This window comes from Hyaloscypha bicolor (assembly GCF_002865645.1).
Source record: "Hyaloscypha bicolor E unplaced genomic scaffold K444scaffold_175, whole genome shotgun sequence".
NCBI lineage: Eukaryota > Fungi > Ascomycota > Leotiomycetes > Helotiales > Hyaloscyphaceae > Hyaloscypha > Hyaloscypha bicolor.
Window position 1 is genome coordinate 360,294 of NW_020194677.1, and position 22,610 is coordinate 382,903.

Sequence of the window (22,610 nt, forward strand, 5' to 3'; positions counted from 1 at the left end):
CATGCTCAAGGGGATCCTCTTTTGGGCCCCTGGCGAATAAGCTATAGTTTCTATGTTGTCTAAATATACATATTACTAATGTTTGTTAGTCTGGAATACAGCCACCTCTGTGAACCTATCAAGATGCCGTGATGATGTTTAGGAGGGAATCGATTTTGACTCCACTGTCCACCCAAGCCACACAGAACGACGACCGAGCCTCCCGCATACCGAACTTCACATCTCCAAGCTGTCAAGCACTCATTCAACGTCTCTTACCTGTATAGCCTGCGACGAACTTTAACTCACAAAATTCCATTTCCGTCTTCGCACCGGAGTAGTCGCTGCTTTAAGTTGAGCTGAACCCTGAGCACGTCAGGGAATTGAATTTCTCGACCGAGTTATCGAATAGAAAGATTATCGACGACATAATAAACCTCTTACTATGCTTAGCCGAGCCTGAGATCTCACTGAGCAGCCAGGAGCTGTACGGAATTGAATACGCTTGGACTGAAAAGCCAAATGCCAGTGGTTTAGGCGCTCTAAATGGCCCCTTGTTTCTTGCATGGTAGCTTATACTTTGGACGAACCCCCAGCGCTACGTCGAGATCTTTTGTGATTGCGGTCAAACCCGACGCTCTCAGGCTGCTTTGCCAGAATACCACCATGCCCAATTTAAGAAGTGAGATAATGAAGTATAAAATGTACAGTGCGCAATGTCAAGTGCAATGGTGATGTGAGCCTACAGGGAGGGGTCTTAGGCCTCCGTACCATTTGAATGATCTCTGCAAGCCACATTTGTTAACCATCACTAACCCGAGTCACATTAAGCTACGCAACACAGTCTCGATATCGGCATCTCGGTGCATGGCAACGGGATAAATCCACAAAGGTTCTCAGCGAAGAAGAAAAATGCCTCCGACTGGTTACTTGGTAACCGCTGGACCCGCTCGGATTAAGGTGCCGGGTCGGAAGTGGGGGTAGGTACGGATACGGAGTTGGATGGCAACCTCTGAAATATCTTCAAATTCCCACCAACTTTTCTATCCTTTCGAGCATCCTTTCCTTGGCTCTCATGTATAGTGAAGTTATGGTTTCCGATCAATTAGACGATAATGGATCTTCAGATGCAGAGAAGAAGGCTCTTTCGCCACCCTCCGATGTGCAAACGGCGATGATGCAGGAATTGGCTCCACTTTCCGTTCAAGACACTTCGGCGAGTACTGCCGGAGAGGTATCGATAAAGCAAGTTGCTCCGTTAGTGTTAGTTTTAACGGGAGCAACGTTTCTAAATGTAAGTTATTCTCCACCATCCCAGACCCCTCTTCTAACCGGCTCAGACCATCTCGGCTCAATCTGTAGTCATCATCCTCCCAGCTATAAGCAGAGACCTCAACATCCCTGAAACCAGACAGCAATGGATAGTCTCTGCCTACGCTTTAACTTCTGCAGCATTCCTCCTCCTTTGCGGAAAACTGGCTGATGTTTACGGGAAACGATTCTTGTTCATCCTTGGGTGCTTCTGGATCACTGCTACGACCCTCGGAGCAGCTTTCTCTCCCGTTGAAGTTTGCATTTATATTATGCGAGCTTTGCAAGGACTTGTAAGGAATAAATTCAAACGAGAAGAGCCTATTTGCTGATATGAATCAGGGAGCTGCAATCACAATACCCACCGCCATTGGCATTATTGGACACACGATACCACCAGGACGTGTGAAGAACTACAGTTTTGCGTTCTTCTCTGGCGGAGCACCCATTGGTCAGGTCATGGGAAATATCTTAGTCAGTGATCTTTCTCTAATTCACTGTACCGCGCTTACTTGGCATACCTAGGGTGGACTTATCTCCGAGTGGACCAACTGGAAAGTTGTCTTCTTCGTTATAGCAGGGGCCGCCTTCATCGCCGGCGTAACATCAATATTCGTTATTCCAAAGGAGCCCTCCAGGAAGAACGACACTGCCGACCATCCCCGAGCCTCTAATGTTGACTGGATTGGCGCATTTTTCTTCACCTCTGGACTGCTTCTCCTTCTCATAGCCTTATCCGAAGGCGTTTCCCTAGGCTGGGATACTCCACTCGTAATCACTGTCCTGATTGTATCATTCCTTTTCCTAGTCATATTCATCCTCTGGCAGCATCACCTTGAGAAAAAGGCGGACCCTGGCCAGGAACCACTCATGCGGATATCGGTCTTTAAGGTTGGCAGGTTTTCGGCCGCGATGGTAATTGTCTGTATATTTTCGGCTGGGTTCACAAATTTTCTTATATATTCAACCTATTTGTAAGCTGGATCAACTACTGTCAGGCTGAATAGATGTTAACCTTGCAACAGCTATCAAGATTATCAGGGGCAATCACCAATACAAACGACACTTCGATACATACCTCTCGGCATTGTCGGCAGTAAGTGAAATTCCCCCTTCCAATCTTCCATCGAAGCTAACAGAAGCGCAGTCCTCAGCACAGCAGGTTCCGGCTATCTCCTCGACCGCATCCGAGGAAACTACATCCTAATCTTCGGTCTCGGTTGCGCAACAATCGCCAACCTCCTCTTCGCAGTCCCGATCCCGCCATCAACAAGCTACTTCGCCTACGGCATGCCAGCCATGGCCCTCGCCGCCTTCGGAGCGGACACAGTCTACCCCTGTCTCGGGCTCTTCACAACGCAATCACTGCCTCGAAAAGATCAAGGTGTTGCTGGAGCAATGTTCCAAACAGTGGCGGGAATTGGCAGATCGATGCTCCTACCAATCACTTCGCTTGTTCAGTCTGCTGTTCAAAAGAAGTGGGGTAGAAATGGAGTAGGGCAGAAGCAGTCATTTTTGGAAGGACTGAGGGCGGTGGAGTGGTTTTGTGTTGCTTGTATGGGGACAGCACTGTTGGTGACTGTGTTTGGGTTGAGGAATATTGGGAAGATTGGACTGCTAAAGAAATTGGGGAATGTGCAGTCTGCGGCAAAACCAAAAGATGAGGAAACGAGATAGAGATTTTTTTTTTCATAATTTAGAATAATAAAGACGATTTTGATCTTCCGGATGCCGATTTAGTTGAATGAGATGTGTCGGCGGGGAAATTGAAATATTACAGTCCAAGCCATCAAACTCCCTCTCTTGACGCCCACGCCAGGCCTTGGCGTCGGGCGTTCAATTTTGGACATCATGTGGCAAAAGATATTGCGCTCTTAATGTCTGGAGCACGGTGTGGTAGAGGCCTAAAGCACTCCCGCACCGCCATTTTCAAGTTCGGCGGCTATGCCAGTCGATGCCGCATGAATTTTCTCGGAATGACTCAAAAATAACTGTAGAGAAAGCTAGGAACATTAATAACCTTGCATCATGCTCTTGACTCCTCCACTTGTTCGAATGCCAAGATATATTACGTGCTTCCCCAATATTTGAATTATCTGTTCACTTGATGTAGACGTCTAAATGTTGGCATCCGTGAAGGAAGACGAGTGGTGTGACATGCGGAAGACACGGCTTTTCTGGAGGTGAGGTTGAAGTGAAAATAAGATTAAAGTATGACATAGATGCCCATTTTATGGCTGGGACTGAGAATTGAGTCGTCGACTGTAGTTTTTTGAGAAAGAAGAGACAGGAGCTATTGAATAAGGTCTCAGACGGCGCGACCGTTTCCGGCAGCGCCTTCAAATATGTTTTTGTGACGATCAAAACCGAAAAACGCTCTCCGCATACCCCCCATGAATTGTTTGAGAGCTTCCGTGTTTTCTTTCCCAATGCTGAGCTGATCCAACGTGTAGGGGGCAAAGTTAGGGTATCACGTGCTGCAAGATCCCCTGAAATGATCTGATGCAGGGGCACTGCGGATCCCCCTGGTGGCGTACTTCAGGGCGTGAGACAACATATTTTAGCCCCACACCAACCCCTCCTCCCCAAACACTTTCTCAACATTTCGTCCCAAGATCAATTAAATGTAGTACGGACTGAGGGGTCACATAAACTCATAATTGAAGTTCTACAGAAATACCCTACCGCTCGAAGCTGGTCATGATAGTACCTGCATTCCTGACTTACGTTTCTACTCATAAGACATGCGAAGTGGGATGGCATTGCGGGGCGAAACAGTCGAAACCGACTTATAGTACGCAGCAACCGGCTTCCTCGGACAATTATTTTCCCCCCCTATCGACATGTAGTTTATGACGTAATTTCAACGTTTCATGGTCCAATACTCTGTCTTGTTCCCGTTTGCTCGTGAAAAATCGTACGACTTGCGCCAACACGTGGTTGCGAGGTATATGGTGAGGCTCAGGTGATGTACCTTTGAATCACCACATCTCGAAAAATTTTCAGCTTAAAAGAAAAGGATCCCTTTCCACTACTTGGGTATGTTAATAAACACATACCTGAACCACTTTCATCACCCAAAACACCAACTTTCAAAATGCCTCACGCATATCATGAGGGCCAGCAGGTCAGAAAGCCCGAAGAGATAAATGCTTACCTTGTCGGCGGAGGTATTGCATCCCTCGCAGCAGCGGTTCACCTTATCCAAGATGCAAAAGTGCCTGCTAGTCAAATCCACATCCTCGAGTCTGGCCCATTGCCAGGTGGATCAATGGACGGAGCTGGAATTGCGGAAACTGGGTACATTTTACGCAGCGGCCGGATGCTTAACTTCAGCTATCTTTGCACTTATGAATTGCTTTCAAAAGTTCCGTCTCTGAAAGACTCAGCCAAGACCGTCAAGCAGGAACTCGATGAGTTCAATGCCATACCTGACAACAAGACGAATGCCCATGCGAGACTTATTGCAAAGGGCGAGAAGGGACCGGAGATCGTGGATGTTTCTCATATGGGTTTAAATACGAAGGAGAGAGCAGATCTACTCCGTGTTGCTGCTGAGACGGAGAAGCAGTTGGGAACGAAGAGGATCAATGAATGTTTTACTAAAGAGTTCTTCGACACGAAGTTTTGGTATATGTGGGATACAATGTAAGCAACCGAACCTTCTTCATCATTCAGTGAGTTGACAGCAAGTAGGTTTGCTTTCCAACCATGGCACAGTGCAGTGGAATTCAAGCGGTATCTGCACCGCTTCATCCAAGAGTTTCCAAGGATCAATTCACTCACAGGAGTAGATCGTACATCCTACAATCAATACGACTCCATCATCCTCCCAATTGAAACTTATCTCAAAGCTCAAGGCGTCCAATTCCTCTATGGTTCGTTTTTTCGCCCAGAAGTTTTCACGGAGCTGACCATATCTAGACATCAAAGTCAATTCTCTCTCCTTCTACCCCGGCCCCGCCATCACCGTCTCAGAAATCCACTTCGCATCAAGCAAGACTGGCGCCACAGGCGTAATTCACGTCGAAGCCCACGACCTCGTCTTCCTCACCCTCGGTTCAATGACAGCCTGCTCCTCGCTCGGCACCAACGCCACGCCCCCCGAGCCCCTCCCCGCCGCCGAAGAGGCTTTGACCGCCCCAGACGGAGCCTGGCAGCTATGGTCTTCCCTCGCAAACCCATCTCTTAACCCCCACTCCTCAGCTTTTGGCAATCCCGCGAACTTCTACACTCGGATTCCGGAGAGCAATTGGCTTTCCTTCACAGTCACGCTCAAAACCCCGGAATTCTTGGAGAAACTAGAAGTCGTAACGGGCAATAAAGCAGGCACAGGAGCATTGGTAACGTTCAAAGACAGCAATTGGCTCATGAGCATCGTGGTCCCTCACCAGCCTCACTTCCTCAATCAACCTGAAAACGTGCAAGTCTTTTGGGGCTACGGACTCTTCCCTGACAAAGTGGGAAATATCATCCAGAAACCAATGTCTGAATGCACCGGCGCTGAGATACTCCAAGAGCTACTTGGACACCTGAATTTCCCCGAACAGCCTACTTTGGAGAACGCCATCACAATCCCGTGCATGATGCCGTATATAACGGCGCAGTTTTTGACAAGGAAGCATGGCGATAGGCCAGAGGTTGTCCCAAAGGGGAGCACGAATTTGGCGCTCATGGGCCAGTTTGTTGAGATTCCGAAGGATACAGTGTTCACGGTTGAGTATAGTGTGCGCTGTGCGCAGGTGGCGGTGCATGAATTAATGGGAACGAAGGAGAAGCCGAAAGATATTTACATGGGAGAGCATAATGTTAAGGTTTTGGTTGAGGCGTTGAGGATGTTGCTGACTTGAAAGAGGGGGAAGTTGAATTGCTCCACTCGTTGATAAAGGGTGCGAGGTTCGGCGTTTACGGGATTTGTTATTGTGTAAATGAGTTTATGTAAATCGAGTAAAATAAATTACGATGTCCAAACCATTTTCGAAACAATCAGATGTTATGCGAGTGAATCTCAGCGTCCCCCCCGTAAATACATATCGACGAGACTATGTGCAAAAGGAAAGCAGAAGGCCGGAACTTCGCGGAGAATATATACAAAGAAGGAAAGACGGAGAACACGATAAAAAAGTTGCGCAAAAAGTCCCACCGTCTGGTAATCAAACGACGGTCCCTTCTTGCCACCCACAAAGCCCATCACTCGCTCAATTAGCTTACTGGCACTGAGCCCACCAAACCGAAGTCGTTACACAGACGTACGGCGGCGTGCACACCGTCGAGCCGGTATATCCAATTCCGCCACACTGTCCATTCACGTCAGCACTCTTTTTTCCCTTGGCCTCCTTAGAACTTACCTGGCTCCACTGGCCCACCGTTCCCGTCGCCGTACTCGTTGCTGCAGTCGTCGTCGTCGTTTTCGTCACAGTCTTAAGCGTCGTAGCAGTCGCACTCGTCGTAGTCCCTCCCCCACCAGAAGCTGGCAATCCCAAATCACTGCTCACCGCATCCAAGAACCCCGGATTCGAATAGAGCTGACTCATATCCCACATCATGACCCCACCAAAACTGCTAAATCCCTTACAATACGCAATAATACTGGCAAGAGTGCTGCCGGATTCGTACCCACTGCCTCCACCAGGCGCAGCAGGGATACCGAGGATGATTTTCACATTGGGATTGAGGGACACGGTCTTCGCCCAATTATCCCACGTCGCGAAATTAAAGTTGTTTTGCGTGCTGGAACCGATGGTGAAGGAGGGGAGGCCGCAATAATTGTTGTAGAATTGGACCCAGATGGCGTCGAAGTAGACGGCGCCAGCGAGCATTGCTCCGTCTGCGGCGTCGGGGTATGGACATTGCGGTGCGGCTGTTAAGAGGTATTTCTTCCCCGTAGAGACGGTGGAGGCGGTCATTAGGGACCGCAGTTGGTTGGCGAATGGCACCATGTTTGAGACGCTAGACTCAAAGTCGAAGTCGAAGCCGTCGATGACGGATGAGCCGAAAGGACGTGGGGATGAAGAGGAGGTGCGGGGCCCGAAGATGGACCATATGTTGTTTGCGGCGGTGACGGCAGCGGCAGAGGAGGAGAAGCCGCCTTCTGAGTAAGTTGCTCCGCCGATGGATAGGAGGATGGTCTTTCCGTAAGTGGATTGGCAGGTTGCGATGTCTTGTCTGGGGGGTGTTAGGGGCGTTATGTGATGGGGTGAGAGATTTACTCGAGTTGAGGGCAGTAGAAGAGGTTTGAGCCGGAGATTGTAGTGCAGCTGTCGCCGGCATTGGCGAAGTTTAGGGATGGGTTGGCAATGGTGATTAGAAAGGCAAGGGGGATTATCTAGTTATCATGAGGAATGCATTCCAAACGGAGCACGACAGCAAAACTCACGTTGAATTCAGTGCCTATTGAATGTCAGTATTCAATAATCATGCATATTGACTGAAGTCACTTACTTGCACAGTAATAAGACAGCCGTTGCTGAGCAAGGGACCCAGTCCCCTGACCGTAAGAGTTCTGTCCTAGCCGAGAGTCAGTGAGAACACAGAATGATCCTGAGGAGTTACTCACCCCAATAGATGGCGATATTGGTGTTAGAGGAGGAGCTGAAGCCTGCAAAAGCGGAAGGAATGAATGCAAGCAAGCTTGTGAAAGAAGCAAGCACAAAGGTAAAATACATGATTGAAATGTAATGTTTAACGAATATACAGTTAATGATCGTTCAGCATCTGTTGGATGCGATTTATGAAGGACAGTTATTGATGCTGGTTGCAGGAAGTCTTATATGGGGAGCTATATGAGACTTTATATCTCGAAAAAAGATGTCTCCCTCGGCACACAAACACGTTAATGTCACCCAACCTTGCAACAATGAAAAGAATGGGAACAAACCAATCAGTGGTAGCATCAGCCTACTCATCTTGCAACTTTCGTGGGGTTGGGGTTCTAGAACCCCTACCATTGCATTGGAAGGCCGGTCAGGCACGGGGGATTCATGTGCAAGACGCTACTTGCCGTTTTGAGGCACGCGGTACCTCGAGGTCAAGGTACATAGCTGGGTACGTTCCTTTCGGCGGCTGGAAGGTTCAATAATCTCCCCATCGCTCTCTATCTCCGCACCCTGAAACACACAGCCACTGAGAACTCAGGAGAGGCGTCCCCTTCCCCATTGGTCGAAGGGTTGCGGAGCCACTAAGATCCGTACCGCTTGTCCGAAGCAGGGGCAGAGAGGTTCGTTCGAACTGTGGACATGTAGACTCGACGTTGTGATAAGAGCCGAGCGAGGACGAAAGAGGAGTGATCGTCGCCCTATGCACGCACTTCAAGAAAACAGAGGAATGTGCGCGTCGCGTGGTAACGTCGCGTCTTGAGTGCGAAGAGAGATCGCCAGGGGCAGGGAATGAGGCCCGTGCCGAAGCGAGCATGTACCAATCAAGTCCTTAGAATTGAGACAAGGAAAGAGTGTCGCGCGCCAGAAGATGGCAGAATCGGAAGAAAATGAGGCGAAGGGGACAGGTGCTGAAGGATTGTTGTAACGTTACGGGAGTGGTTGAGAAGGAGAGTGTGGGGTAGATGGGGCTTGATGAAGTAAAAGGGGGTTGCTTGGGGTTGAGCGATCCCGCTCGGAACGTGGCGCACGGAAGAGATGCTCTGGAAACGGACGAGAGACCGAAGAGATGTAAATTGAGACGCCTCAAGTGGTGGATGGGCCAGGATGGCAGATGTCAAATTTCCATTCGGGAAGGTGGGAAGAGATGGGAGAGGAGAGGTTCTGGATGTCGATGAAATGAAGACATCTCGGCTCTATCGCGGGAGCTAGTTTAGCACTTCCGCCCCCTATTCTCATCTCCTGATCCCGACTAAACCTTTGATAAGATCATGAGACGTATTCCCATCTTAGAAGAAATCAATCGCTCAAGTCTCATGGCTTGTGATCTTGACTTGCTGTCAAAATTTCGACATATGGTCAATTTTCCAAAGTAAGTGAGTGATTTCTTTGAATCCAGTTTTGATTCTGAGAGTAGAGGTCAATAATGAATCCAGTACGGAAAGAGTTTTATTACGCGTATCCAGGCCGATAACCCCTGTCCAGCCAGGTTACCTAAAACCTTAACCTTAGAACTTAGAACTTAGTCTTAGCTACTCCCCCCTCAGCAAACAGAGGTTAAGTGGATTCTCGTAGGTTATACACTAGCACAGGGTCCCACCAATGGACTTAAGATGCTCGGATGCTGCTTTTACTGCCCAATTTCTACTATACCACCAGAATCGAAGCGAAGTAAAGACATACAAGTCTCTGTACAAAAGTAGCCAAGAGAACTAGAGCTTATACACGATTAGAAATACTGTATCCAAACTCTCTTCTTTCATACTAATTACTCACGAGACCAGATATACTTTTAATCTGGTTATATATATATATATATATAAACAAGTTTATTATATAATTAATTATTCTTTTATTTCTTAAAAGTAAAAAATAACTTCAAGAGTCTTTCTTAATACTTATTAAAGAAACAAGCTAATTTAATAAGTTATAGCCTCTTAAAAGAATTATAAAATACCTTGTTTTAAGATTCTTTTAAAAAAATTATTTAAATATAAATAAAAGATAATATATAATATTTAAAAAGAAAGAAATTATTTAATAAATCTTATAAAAGAGCAATTTTCTTTTTCTAAAGAATATATAAAAGAACCTTAACTTAGCTAAAAGGCATATTAATTATTAAAATAATAAAATACAATTGAGTAAAGATATAAAGATATAAGTTATATATAAGCTGGGGGCTCGATTTGTTGAATGTTCCAGAAAGGGAGAATTAGAGGATCGACTTTGCAAGGAGCTTGGGTATGACATTCAGGATCGACGAGAGAGCAATGAGCAGTCGAGTGAAGCAGCAACGCTTATCAGGACCTACAGAGCTATTGTTCTGCCGCTTCCGGGTTGAGCTGACACAATATGATGAGATATTGGTTCAGGGTGGTGGCTTTTAGAGATTCGCTGGAGAGTGGCTTCGACAACGATGTAATCTTACGATGACAACCAGGGGATGACTGGGATCATTACTTTCCTCAGGGAACAACCCCGAATTTGCAATGAGACTATGGCAAAGGGGATTTCTTACAGATCTGGGATATCTGCTTCTCGTTGAGCTTTAATTCTTTGAACTTACATGGCTAGACTTGGAACATCAGCATGCAACATGAACGAAGTTCGTCGGAATCTTGCAGTCTGTCCATATTGCCTCAAGATATCAATGATTTTTGCTTTTCGTAGTTTTTTTACCTTGTTTTTTCTTGCAACTTTAATCTTCGTGCCTTTCTGAAGATCCCACCAGGCCGGGTGAATTTGAATTTCCTCGCCTGGAAAGGTGATTTACAGGGGGAAAGGGCGAGTCTTGAATGACGCTCAGCTCACAGGACAAAAAGTGGGCATATCCACTTCTTTGCTCTCGCTTTCTCTGTCTTTACCTCTTTCTTTATAGCTGGGTTACTCGAAAGCGGCGACCAAGCTAAAGCGAGCTTCGATTTACCTTATATTTCTTCGCGAGCTTCCAACCTTCTTCTCCTGTGCAATCCTACAACTCCATGGGTTTGAGAGCCGGTACCAACAATGCCACAACCGTTCAATTGCACCAGTAAGGCTAGGTATTTCCTTACATTAACCAATGGTTGGAAACTCATTCAAGCATAGAGGAGCGAATTTGTGCGGGAGAATCCACCCCATTCAGCACGCTTCAGCCTCACCTTTGAGGGGTTTTATCGAGACACCCAACGCAGACAAGAATTTCACCATATTGGCTCTAAAGCAACCATCGACAATGTTCTCCCTTCCTTCTGTTGAATCTCCATTGGAACAACTCTTCGAAGTCCTCCGAGATGCGTCAGCAAACATCAACAGCCAAAGTGAGAGCGTACAATCTAGCTCCGGTTCCAGTTCCGATTCCAAAACCAGGCTTAATCCAGAAGTTGAATTGAAGACAACCATTGAACCTCCCGAAGAGCGTACATTCAACTGTTTCCCCAAGCTGGCTCCCGGACTTCGAATCCGAATCTGGAAGGAGGCTTGTAATGTCACCCGCAACCTGGATCTCTGGATTCGTCATGGCGGAGAAATCCACGGCATTTTCCCCTATTTCCACCCATACTGCTTTTTCCCCCAGCTTCTGCCCACCACCACCATTACTGGGTGCTTGAAGAGTGTCCCGCTTTGAAGCATTGAAGCGCTACACGTCGGATTTCGGAACCAGTGTCGAGAACACCCAACGCAGCACCGCTCTGTTCGCAATTTCCACTCAGCCCAAACCTTACTTCAATTGGGAGTACGATGGGTTGTGTTTGATGAACCCAGGTGATACAACGTGCGAGAGTATGCAGCACGAATGGTCTCGGGGCCTGCTGAAAAGATGCGTCGAAAAGCAATTAAGGTTCATCGCCCTCAGTTTCTGGGAGAATGAAGAGTTCCTGCCTTATTTGAGTTGTTTGAATCTGATTCCTTGGAAGGCAGCCTGAAACAAGTATGTTTCTTTTTATACTTTTACTAAGAAATGGCAGGAAATTGGTTATCTCAAAAGTGTTCCTGGTATAATCACTTTCCGCGTGGGGAAGATTAAAGGGTCCGAGAATGGCAATTATAATAACGAGCAATGGAGATTGTTCGAACTGCCAAAGATCTGTCGAGAGGAAGTCGTTGCTCGCTTGAAGGGAGGCGAACGCAATTCTGATTTGGAAACCAGAGGTTGTTTCGTGCAAATCACTCCATACAAGAAGGAAATTCAGAGCGGTCAAGGGCACAACAGAAAAAATAAGACCATCAACAGCTGCATTGTTTCTGGTTGAAAGACAAGGACAGGAGCAGAGTGACACGGCCAGCATGGAAGACAATGGGACGCATGGAAGCAAAATGGTTGAGAGTGAGATTTGGCTGAGCGTCACGAAAAGAGTTATATGAACCTGGCGAAACAATAGCAAGCAGAAATTCTCTAGCACTCCTCTCTTTAATTCTTGGCAATAGGGGTTCAGGAGCTCGCTAAAAAAAAAAAAGTTAAGCGATCATGCATCCCCTCCCCTGCGTATATTCGCTTGTCGAGCCTCACTAACTCCCGATTTATAAGCTTCTGACCTTCCTTCTTGGGCCGCATGCGGCACAGAGAACCTCCTTATCCATCTATACACTTGCGGCACTGCAACCTAACCCCCTCACCCCCTGCTCTGCGCAGTTTGTGACATCTTGGCATAAAGTGGGGGACTCGATTGGTTGATAGTAAAGGCCTGCCCACTCGCCTACTAGCCACATCGCACAGCATCAAACTGTATAGGAGATTTTGGTCCGTAGAGCTGGGACGAGTGATGTTTGGCCTGGCGAGCTGGGGTGGAGAAGGTGATTTTATGTGCTATTTGATGAGTCGTGTGCCGAAAACTCTCGATGCTTAGCTAGCGGAGGTACATCATGCTGACCCCAAACCACCTTCGTCATCTTCTCATTTTTAGGGATACCTCAAACCCACAAGCTGCGAGAGTGGAGAGCGAATTCACTTCGTAAACCCTTCGCCAGCCCTTCGTCAACCATCCCCATTAACCTTAACCACCAACCACCCTCTCCCACCACCTCCCCAGCCACATCCTTCCTCCCTTGCTCCACCGCGCCCACCACACCAATCCCCCAACAACAATCGGCATCCCCAGCAGTCCCAACAGCGCCGCCACCAACTTCTTCCCCTGACGTTCAGATTGCCTGATGACCTCGCTATACCGCTCATTCTCATAACTCACCCGCGAGTACTTTGTCTTCCAGCCCAAACTCGGGATACAGACGCTGATCTTCTCTTCAAGCCATTTGCGCGCGAGGTAGAGCGGGGATGTGACATCTGCGCGCATTTCCTTGTAATTCTGCAACGCCAAATCATTAATTGCATGCGCATCTTCAGTCCGTTGTTTCGAGTATTCGGCAAGGGCCTTTGCGCGAAATGAGGCGAGGGTCGGAAATGTCGGGAACGGTAAGGGAGGGGTGGTGGGTATGAGGGGTGAGTATTTGTCGAGGAACTTGAAAAGGACGAAGACATCTTCGAAACCGGCGTTCATTCCTTGGCCGTAGAAGGGGACCATTGCGTGCGCGGCGTCGCCGAGGATCACGGCCGAAGAGGAGTAGTGGAAGGGTGAGCATTTTATAGATATTAAGGGGAGGTGCGGGTTGGAGGTGAAGGAAGCGATTAGATCTTGACGTGGGATGAGAGAAGTGACGCCTGGGAAATAGGTGTCGAAGAATTCAGGGAGGGTGTCAGGAGTAGTGGAGAGGTGAGTGAAGTGCGCAGAGGGCATGAAGAGTGTGCAGGTGAAGGAGCCGTCGAAGCTTGCGATCGCGATGAACATGAAATTTTTGCCGGGCCAGATGTGTAGGTGGTTCGGGTCGATTCGGAACCTCGATTCTGGGTCTTCTCCGGGTAGCACTTCTTTCGCATCAATATGGAATTCGCACCAAAGAGTGTCGATGTACTCCTGCTGGTAATCCATGCGTGTGTACTTCATCAGATGATATCGCACTGCGGAGTGTGCTCCATCTGCACCGATCAAGAAGTCGAAGTCGATTTCAATTTCTTCATCGCATTTTCCGGGAGTGGATTTGCCCCGTGTGAACCAGGCTTTGTTATTCTTGAAGTCAGCGCCGGTGAGTTTATGGTTGAAGAAGAATCTGATGTTTGGCATTGTCTCCAGTTCGTCGAGGAGCAGTTTGTTAAGTCCTCCTCGGTCGGCGGCATAATTCGTCTAAGGGCATTAGCACCTGATTCAGAATTGTAAAACTGGAAGTTACCCTTCCATGAATATCGTAAGCCTGGGATTGTTCAGTGAGCTGGCCAGCCGAGTTCTTGCCATGGATCATTCGTCCAGCCAAGGGAACGGTCTCAGCAAAGATCTTCCCCAGGAGCGAAGGTCGGGAAGAATGCTTGAGAGCATTAATACCTCGTTCGGAAAGAGCTAGGTTGATCGATTTGGTGAAATTCAGGGGGGTCGTGGAGGGGTCTCGGAGATCTTGAGGGAGTCAGAACCAGAATGCTTGGGTTATTGAAAACGAGGAATGACGAAGGTCGGCAATTGATGACCCCAACATATGCGAATTATTGTCCAGTAATAGTAAGGAGAGTTAGCTACGAGCACTTGTCTGCCATGGCTCCTCCAACCTGGTCTCGTGACGGGGACGAAAGGATGAAATCTTCGGAATCACTCCAAAAGTAATAGTAAATTGAAGCGAGCAAAAACAGCAAATCCTTGGAGAGCTTGACTGCTCATCTTGATGATCAAAGTTCTTCTTCAACGAGATTATTGGTGTCTGACAATGAGAAAGATTGGGCATTTCCAGGAGAGAGACGCACCATTTCTCAACTCATAGACTTCAACATCATGACCTCTCTGAGCAGTATATAAAGCTGCAAGAGCTCCCACAGGACCAGCCCCAACGACAATGGTCTTCTGGATCTTGTTATGCTCAGCCATCCTGCAAAAGTTGTTTGCTGAATGAGAGAGGCAAGGAAGAAGAATCGATGACTGTTACAAATCGGATGAGGTCGGCTTCGGAAACTAAACACACCCCCGAAATTCTACACCCACGGCGCCCTTCCTTCAACGCGGCTGACAAAATTCCCCTTTGATTTGTTTGCCCCACCGTACACCGAACTTCTCATCACATAGCCTCGTGCTTTACTTTTCAACCTCGTCTCGAGATTCGGTCGCCATCTGCAATAACACAGTCTGATCATGGCTGCCGAAGCTGCTGCGAAGCGCAAGTGCAGCGGCGCAGACTGCGACAACGATGCAGGTTCTCTCCAATGTCCCACCTGCCTAAAGCTGGGCATAAAAGATAGCTTCTTCTGTTCGCAGGACTGTTTCAAGAGGAATTGGGTATGTCCATGATATGCCCCCATCTGCAAACTCTGCTGGCGATGAGGCACACGACCAACGGCCTCGATGATTTGCAAATCCCACCATCGGTGAGCCAAGGCTGACAATTACTTCAGGGCACACACAAAGCTCTTCATAAATCACAGAGTAATTTCCTCAGTAACCTCTTCCCCCCAAATGCGGTCTCTAAACCAGATCCAGACACCGGGCTCTACGACCCTTTCCCTACCTTCCCCTACACCGGCTCCTTGCGACCCGTCTACCCTCTTTCAGAACGTCGAGAGGTACCGAAAACCATAACGCACCCCGACTATTGGAAAGATGGGATCCCACACAGCGAGCGGACGTTCGGCGGGAGGAATAAGATTGATATTTTGGACAAGGCGGGGCAAGATGCAATGAGAAAGGTTTGTCGACTGGCAAGAGAAGTGCTGGATATTGCGGCGGCCGCTGTCAGACCTGGAGTCACCACCGACTATATTGATGAGGTTGTACACAAGGCTTGCTTAGAGAGAGATGTAAGGATTTCTCCATATTTGGATTGTTAGCCGCTGACATCTCCAGTCTTACCCATCACCTCTGAACTACGGCCACTTCCCCAAATCAGTCTGCACATCTCCGAACGAAGTTATCTGCCACGGCATACCGGACAAACGAGTTCTCCTGGATGGTGATATCCTCAATATCGATGTGACGCTATACCATGGCGGATACCATGGTGATCTGAACGAGACATACTATGTTGGCGAGAAGGCAAAGGCGGATCCGGACTCGGTACGAGTTGTGGAAGCTGCCCGAGAATCTCTAGCCGCGGCCATCACACTCGTGAAGCCAGGTGCACTTTTCAGAGATTACGGAAACGCCATAGAAAAAGTCGCCAAGTCGAAAAACTGCAGTGTCATCAAGACATATTGTGGGCATGGTATCAATACCTTGTTCCATTGCTCACCAAACATTCCGCATTATGCCAAAAACAAGGCTGTCGGAGCTGCGAAGGAGGGGATGTGCTTCACGATTGAACCTATGATTGCTCTAGGCACTCATAGGGACAAGACATGGCCGGACGACTGGACCAGTGTTACTCAGGATGGCAAGAGGACAGCGCAATTCGGTATGTTGCCTGAAGTGTGGATGGACTTGGGAGCTAATCTTTGGCAGAACATACTCTCCTAGTGACAGCTGATGGGGTGGAGATCTTGACTGCGAGGTTCCCGGATTCTCCTGGCGGACCCATTCCCATGCCGATCGTTGAGACGAACGGAGAAACAATAGTCGCGTGAGCGCAATGATACCCACGAATTTGGAATTGAATCATTGAAAAGGCAGACATGTATGATTACGTTACCTGTTGGTGAGAACCAAAAATCCGGACACATCCTGCCAAACAAACACCGTGTCTTTTATGAAGTGAAATATCTGTACTCCTGCTCGAGTCCTGCCAGGAAACGTCAGATGGACTCGATACTCATCCCCCTAGCATGTGATTAATAATCGACCAATCAGTGGTGGCGCCCGCGAAGCTTGACGGCAGTGCCAACGAAACAGCTCCGCAGGCGAGCCTCACATTTCATCATTGCGCTGCGCCTTCGTCCGACCTCTCACCACTGCCACTCTGCGACCGATAGCTTCGAGAATCCCCTTACCGCCCTGTCTCCATCTCCTCGTAGCACCGAAACTCGATTTCCGAAGCCTCGAGTCCGTGTCAAAGCCAAGGTCGCGTCACCCCTCAGCGGCGCACCCAGCCTGCGGAAAATCCTTTACCTCCGAGCTTCAAGCTTCGCCTACGGTCAAGATCGGGTATTGGGCAAAGTCGCATTGCGATAGCAGTGAAAGCAAGAAGCAAAGGAATATTGGAAGGGAAAGCGCGTACGCACGCGCTCCGAGACGAACATCATGATGTCCGGCGAGGCATGGCTGTACCTGTTGGCGGTGCTGATCAATGCCGTCAACCTGTTCCTGCAAGTTTTCTTCACGATCATGTATAGCGATCTAGAATGGTGAGTTTCTACCTCTGACCTCCACCTCCAGCCAGCTCCCGAGTTTCTGGCTGCGGTGTCCTCGACGATAAGGAGCTGTGCAGAGCTTATGGGGGAAGCAAAACATGCTCATGGCAATGGACTCGGGCTAATCTGGTACGGTGAACAGTGACTACATTAACCCTATCGATCTCTGCAACCGTCTTAACACCTATATTGTCCCTGAAGCCGCTGTGCACGGCTTCTTGACTTTCCTATTCCTTATCAACGGGTACTGGATTGCGCTTTTGCTCAATCTGCCACTCCTAGCGTTTAATGTGAAGAAGTATGTTTTATTCAATACCGAAGTCTACCTGCCTCGAGCACTTCTAGCGGCATTCTGGCCTTGTGGAGCCGTGCAGAAACTGTAGGAGCCTTGCTGACAGATTACCAGGATCGTGGACAACGCACATTTACTCGACGCCACTGAGATCTTCAGGAAGCTCAATGTACACAAAAAGGTATAAACATTCTCAGATGAACATTCAGGCAAGAGTGGGGGCTGACAGTGATGTCAGGAATCATTCATCAAACTAGGTTTCCACCTCATAATGTTCTTCTTCTACCTTTATTCGATGATCGTTGCCTTGATCCGAGACGAATCGAATTGACTGGTTCCTCCATCAATCGTCAATATAAGATGGAGAAATAGACATAATTTGGGTGGATGTGTCGTTAGCATTGCAAAGAGCTGGTTGGTTGAAGAGCGGGCTTGCTTTGACAGAGTGATCGCATGGGATGGATGTACAGCAGGAGCTGGAACTGGGCAGGATAATAAGGTTGCGGGATTCGAATCTTCAACGAACTAGACATGAGGGTCGGAGTGGTTCGTTGGTGTGCTGCTTGGCATGGATGGGGCAATTCCATAGTTGGGACTTCTTGTTGAGGTCATGCATGGATAGATACCTGATACCTGGCTTGCCGGTAACGGCATGTTTTCAATACGGAGTTATGCTTGCTTTTGTTCCCTGGTTTGGTGACGAGAAACGTGGACTTCGCTGGCAGCTCGGAAACCGATCACGTGCAAGACATACCAAGCTAAAATTTAAGGTTGGCGCTAGAGCGATTTTGACTTGCGCCGACTTCAGAAATAAACTGACATTGAAGACGCCTCAGCCAACTCCAACTCCTGTGCTGGTGAGGCCTTCGCAACACTTGACAACACACCAGACGCTCTTCCTATATCCAACCGTCACCATGGCAGACTTCGGCGCCTACCCACCCAACATGGCGCCTCAAAACGCCCTCATAGTCCGCCAAGCAGCAGGTGCAGACCATGAAGTCGTCCAATACACAGCACAGGACCTCTCACGGCCCGCCCAAGGCCCCGCTAACCCCTTCAAAGACGAAGTCAACTCTCTAAAACGCAAAAACGTCCTTACCGGTTTCGCAGAGGAAACCTACTTGAGCGAGCATACCTTCAGAACTCAGCACAGAGCCGTAGAACGGGGTGAAGATAGACAGTATAGGGGGGGCGTGGCAGAGAAGGCCGAGGCGGCGAGGATACGTGCAAAGCGGCAGAAGAAGGGCGATGCGACGGTTGCTGAGGGAGATAATGCTTATGTCGGGCCATGGGCTAAGTACAAAACCGTGGAGTACGACGACGTGGAAGAGGGCGATGAGTTAGCAAGTGATGAGGAATATGAGGAGGTTGAGGAAGAAGAAGATGTTATTGAGAGTGGAGCGGTGGTGCCGGCCTTACCGCAGGCTATTGCGAAGCGGAAAGAGGCCGAGGAGATGGGTGACGAGACGAGTGTTTTTGAGGGGAGCAAGCAGTTTGATTATCAGGGCCGGACGTATATGCATGTCCCACAGGATCTGGATATTGATCTCAAGAAAGAACCGGGAAGTGCGAAGAATTATGTGCCGAAGAAGATGGTGCATGTTTGGAAGGGACATACGAAACCGATTGCGGCACTGCGGTTCTTTCCTGGGTCGGGTCATTTACTGCTTTCGGGGAGTGCGGACACGACGGTTAAGATTTGGGATGTTTATCATCAGAAAGAGTTATTGAGGACATATTCGGGACATACGAAGGCGTTGTCGGATGTCACCTTCAACATATCTGGGACGCAATTCTTATCAGCGTCATACGACCGGATGATGAAGCTGTGGGATACCGAGACCGGCCAATGCGTAAACCGCTTCACGACTGGCAAAACACCGCATGTCGTCCGCTTCAACCCGTCACCAGAACACTCGAACGAGTTCCTGGCAGGTATGTCCGACAAAAAGATCATCCAATTCGATGTCCGGACCCGAGAGATCGTTCAAGAATACGACCACCATCTCGCAGCCATCAACACCATCACCTTCGTTGACGAAAACCGCCGTTTCATGACTACATCCGACGACAAGTCGCTTCGAGCCTGGGACTACAACATCCCGGTGCCCATCAAGTACATTGCGGAACCACACATGTACCCCATGACGCGCGCCTCTCTCCACCCATCTGGGAAATACGTCGCCTACCAAAGCTCAGACAACAATATCTTCGTCTACGGCGCCAACGACAAGTTCCGCCAAAACAGGAAGAAAGTCTTCAAAGGGCATAATAATGCCGGTTATGCGATCGATGTGGCGTGTAGTCCTGATGGGCAGTTTGTGGCGTCTGGAGATAGTGGTGGGTATGTGTGCTTTTGGGACTGGAAGACTTGCAAGATGTGGCATAAGTTTCAGGCGAGTGATGGTGCGGTTACGTGTTTAGAGTGGCATCCGCAGGAGAGTAGTAAGGTTGTTACCGCGGGCTTGGATGGGGCGATTAAGTATTGGGATTAAAGTGTGATTCCCGAGAAGAGGAAAAGCATGGCTGGCGTTACTGGGAACGGGAATGGAAGGGGTGATTTGAGGTGTAGGAATACCAATAGAACGATTGTCTGCCTCGTTGTCGTACAATCACGAGCTCTACTTCCCTTCGTCATCTATTTCCTGCGTTTGCCGAAGCCCATGTTCATTCCCAACAGCCGGAAGTCTGGCCAAAGTTCATCATGCCGTATCTCTTGTGGTGCCTTCATCCCAGACAAGGGAGCGCACAAGGTGGACGTCAAACGCGGCAAGGTTCTTTTTAGCAAATTGCCTGTTTGATTTCCCACATTGCCAAGGGAATGCGCCACAACCTCAGCAACCCGTCAGGTGCCGGTGAAAAATCGCTTTACAGATTCCCTAGTCTGGAATGAGGGCGTTCGAAGAGATAACGATAAGTGGGTGTCAAAAGCTTCGAAATGATTTTGCAAGCGAGCCCCTTTTCACAGTGTGCGAAAAAATTAATCTAATTAATTAATTAATTCATGAATATTCATGAATAGCGTGAATAGAATTTGATTAACGTGATACTTATGTAATTTGATTAGATTAGAATAATTAATCATGAATATTCATGAATACCTTGATTAATATACACGTGACCGCGTCAGATAATCACTAGCCTAGTTAAGTAAGGTTCTTACTCTAGCACTGCCTTAGCGAGCTTTTCTCTCTAGGAGCAAGGTAGCACTAGAGCCAGATCCTTACCTAATTAGGTTAGCCTATCACGTGCTGCGATCACGTGTACATTAATCAAGATATTCATGAATATTCATGATTAGTTTAATTAATTCGTGAATGGAATATGATTAATGAGAAAATTTCATGAATAGATTAGATTAATAGCCATTAATCTAATCTAATCTATTCATTTCTCACACTGCCTTTTCATACTGCAAGTCATGTGACAATCTCAACGCAGCAAACTTCACAATAATCGATCCCTGCGAGTTTCGGCTTGTTAGTCCAATTCCTATATATAAATTTGAATTTCCATTGCTAATGATACGTAGATGCTCCAGTTCTATCCATTCGATGTTCTACTCCTATCGGCGAAAACCGACCAAGGATGCGTCTAGCAAAGTGGCTTCACAAAACACGTCTTATCAAGGACAGTATTCTCGTTGTTACAATGAGTCTAGAATTGCAAGATACCTCTTCCCGTTGCTCTAGCTGTAATAGCTGGGCGCATGCTTGAACGAAAAGAATGTCTCTTTATCGTGTCCAAAGACAAGCTTGGCCTTCGTTCTCCTCGCCAGCATATGAACCATCTGATTTGAATGAACCCAATCTCCATGACCTCTAGGATGCCATCCTTCGCGAGTTAGCAAATCGTAGCAAGATCGATTGCGGATAGTCGTTCGTGAGGCTTGCCTTGTAGATGACTTTGCCTGTAATTGTCCTTGGTATGATACTGATCACTTGTGAAGATCCATGTTTCGCTGTCCGGGAGGTTCACTTGCATGACACGCAATCCTGGTGTATGCCCCGGGGCATGACGCTTCTGCAACCCCGGAAAGATCTTCAAGAACTCTGTGTTGAAAGCTTCAGGTTGAGGTTGAAGCTCGCGTAATGCGGCATGTATACCACATTATCGCTCCCTGTAGCAACTTAGTAAAGCGCATGCTTACGCTCCGACTCATGAACGTATATTTCAGCATCCGTATTCACAAAGTATCCGAAACCACCAGCGTGATTGAGATACAAATATCCGAGAATCACAGCTCTGACCTCATTGATTGAATGTCCTGTCTCAGATGTTGCTGCGTGAATCTCATTGTCGGCTGTGGACTCGATGTGTGCGAAGAGGTCGTTGAAGGGTGGATCCCAGACTGTTGCCCAGTTTTTCCCGGAGCTGGTCTCGAAGAGGATGAGACCTTCATCTGGATGTGAGATGAGAGCGGGAATTTGGACGAGATGCCGCCGTTTGTGCGCTTTGGGGTGGGGATTGCTTTTTGAGCCAAAGTTTGCCTGGGGTCTTGTTGAGCATGGATTGTTCCGATAATTTGCAGAGGCGCTTACACCAGTGGAGGCAAATCCTCCATCATGTTCTATGTCACTCATGTGCAGGAGCTTCAGCTGTTCAGCATGTCTCACGTTATGGCCATTGGAATAAACCGAGCCACATCTTAGTTTCCTATTGACTTTTAGAAATTAATGATCTATTAGTTGGGAACCGGCGAGCTACCCCGGGGCTTTGATCAAAGAATCCAATGACATTCTGACTGAATATTTGTCAAGCACAATTCTGTTCTCTTCCGCTCCTATCCTGACGAAAATTGATCTATGATTTCTCTGTATCGCTTCCCAATTAGGTTCCGCTTCTAGCTATCATCGACTTCTCTTGTAGAGGTTGGCGTGAGGTCGACCCCGCTTTGTCATTGACCCCACCACTTTCCCTTTCGGGTAATGTTAGTCAAAAGTCCTTGGCGGAATCGTCTTCCGTGTTTCCTGTTCCTCATTCTGAGCTTCAGTGACATGGTTTTTCGTATGCCGCCTGTCCTGCACAGTCAGCATCCCGCATACGTTCCATACCTCCCTGCACACGGAAAGCCTCACCATGATTACTACTCCGGCAATGATGAATCTCAAGTGAGAGAACCATGGCTGAGATTGTGAGT

At 48.1% G+C, this 22,610-nt stretch overlaps 8 protein-coding genes across 8 annotated transcripts; 5 read left to right on the top strand and 3 right to left on the bottom strand.

The window, feature by feature from the left end:
* Positions 1-1,034: 1,034 nt before the first annotated feature.
* K444DRAFT_620064 (MFS multidrug transporter-like protein) lies at positions 1,035-3,016 on the top strand. The gene is made up of 6 exons (XM_024881636.1): positions 1,035-1,273; positions 1,320-1,583; positions 1,633-1,764; positions 1,816-2,264; positions 2,316-2,386; positions 2,438-3,016. Exons 1-6 carry the CDS (start codon positions 1,055-1,057, stop codon positions 2,965-2,967), a joined length of 1,665 nt encoding a protein of 554 aa, XP_024729321.1. The 5' UTR covers positions 1,035-1,054; the 3' UTR covers positions 2,968-3,016.
* Positions 3,017-4,318: 1,302 nt separating this feature from the next.
* On the top strand, positions 4,319-6,265 carry K444DRAFT_573201 (67 kDa myosin-cross-reactive antigen-like protein). The gene is made up of 3 exons (XM_024877392.1): positions 4,319-4,938; positions 4,987-5,168; positions 5,215-6,265. The coding sequence occupies exons 1-3, from the start codon at positions 4,388-4,390 to the stop codon at positions 6,138-6,140; spliced, it is 1,659 nt and encodes a 552-aa protein (XP_024729322.1). The 5' UTR covers positions 4,319-4,387; the 3' UTR covers positions 6,141-6,265.
* A 232-nt stretch (positions 6,266-6,497) lies between these two features.
* On the bottom strand, positions 6,498-7,955 carry K444DRAFT_543448 (carbohydrate-binding module family 1 protein; the record flags this gene model as incomplete). The annotated part of the gene is made up of 6 exons (XM_024875966.1): positions 6,498-6,587; positions 6,639-7,455; positions 7,500-7,615; positions 7,667-7,680; positions 7,732-7,797; positions 7,847-7,955. 6 exons carry the CDS (start codon positions 7,953-7,955, stop codon positions 6,498-6,500), a joined length of 1,212 nt encoding a protein of 403 aa, XP_024729323.1.
* Positions 7,956-12,859: 4,904 nt separating this feature from the next.
* Positions 12,860-14,767, bottom strand: K444DRAFT_543561 (kynurenine 3-monooxygenase; the record flags this gene model as incomplete). The annotated part of the gene is made up of 3 exons (XM_024875973.1): positions 12,860-14,041; positions 14,088-14,305; positions 14,647-14,767. 3 exons carry the CDS (start codon positions 14,765-14,767, stop codon positions 12,860-12,862), a joined length of 1,521 nt encoding a protein of 506 aa, XP_024729324.1.
* Positions 14,768-15,028: 261 nt separating this feature from the next.
* Positions 15,029-16,452, top strand: K444DRAFT_543511 (methionine aminopeptidase; the record flags this gene model as incomplete). The annotated part of the gene is made up of 4 exons (XM_024875971.1): positions 15,029-15,172; positions 15,289-15,690; positions 15,737-16,283; positions 16,331-16,452. The coding sequence occupies 4 exons, from the start codon at positions 15,029-15,031 to the stop codon at positions 16,450-16,452; spliced, it is 1,215 nt and encodes a 404-aa protein (XP_024729325.1).
* Positions 16,453-17,065: 613 nt separating this feature from the next.
* Positions 17,066-17,798, top strand: K444DRAFT_543475 (cornichon; the record flags this gene model as incomplete). Its single annotated transcript, XM_024875969.1, has 4 exons — positions 17,066-17,169; positions 17,318-17,473; positions 17,582-17,648; positions 17,706-17,798. 4 exons carry the CDS (start codon positions 17,066-17,068, stop codon positions 17,796-17,798), a joined length of 420 nt encoding a protein of 139 aa, XP_024729326.1.
* A 586-nt stretch (positions 17,799-18,384) lies between these two features.
* Positions 18,385-19,965, top strand: K444DRAFT_656477 (WD40 repeat-like protein; the record flags this gene model as incomplete). Its single annotated transcript, XM_024886085.1, has 1 exon — positions 18,385-19,965. One exon carries the CDS (start codon positions 18,385-18,387, stop codon positions 19,963-19,965), a length of 1,581 nt encoding a protein of 526 aa, XP_024729327.1.
* A 1,193-nt stretch (positions 19,966-21,158) lies between these two features.
* Positions 21,159-22,053, bottom strand: K444DRAFT_647309 (uncharacterized protein; the record flags this gene model as incomplete). The annotated part of the gene is made up of 3 exons (XM_024885318.1): positions 21,159-21,304; positions 21,364-21,534; positions 21,621-22,053. The coding sequence occupies 3 exons, from the start codon at positions 22,051-22,053 to the stop codon at positions 21,159-21,161; spliced, it is 750 nt and encodes a 249-aa protein (XP_024729328.1).
* Positions 22,054-22,610: the final 557 nt, after the last annotated feature.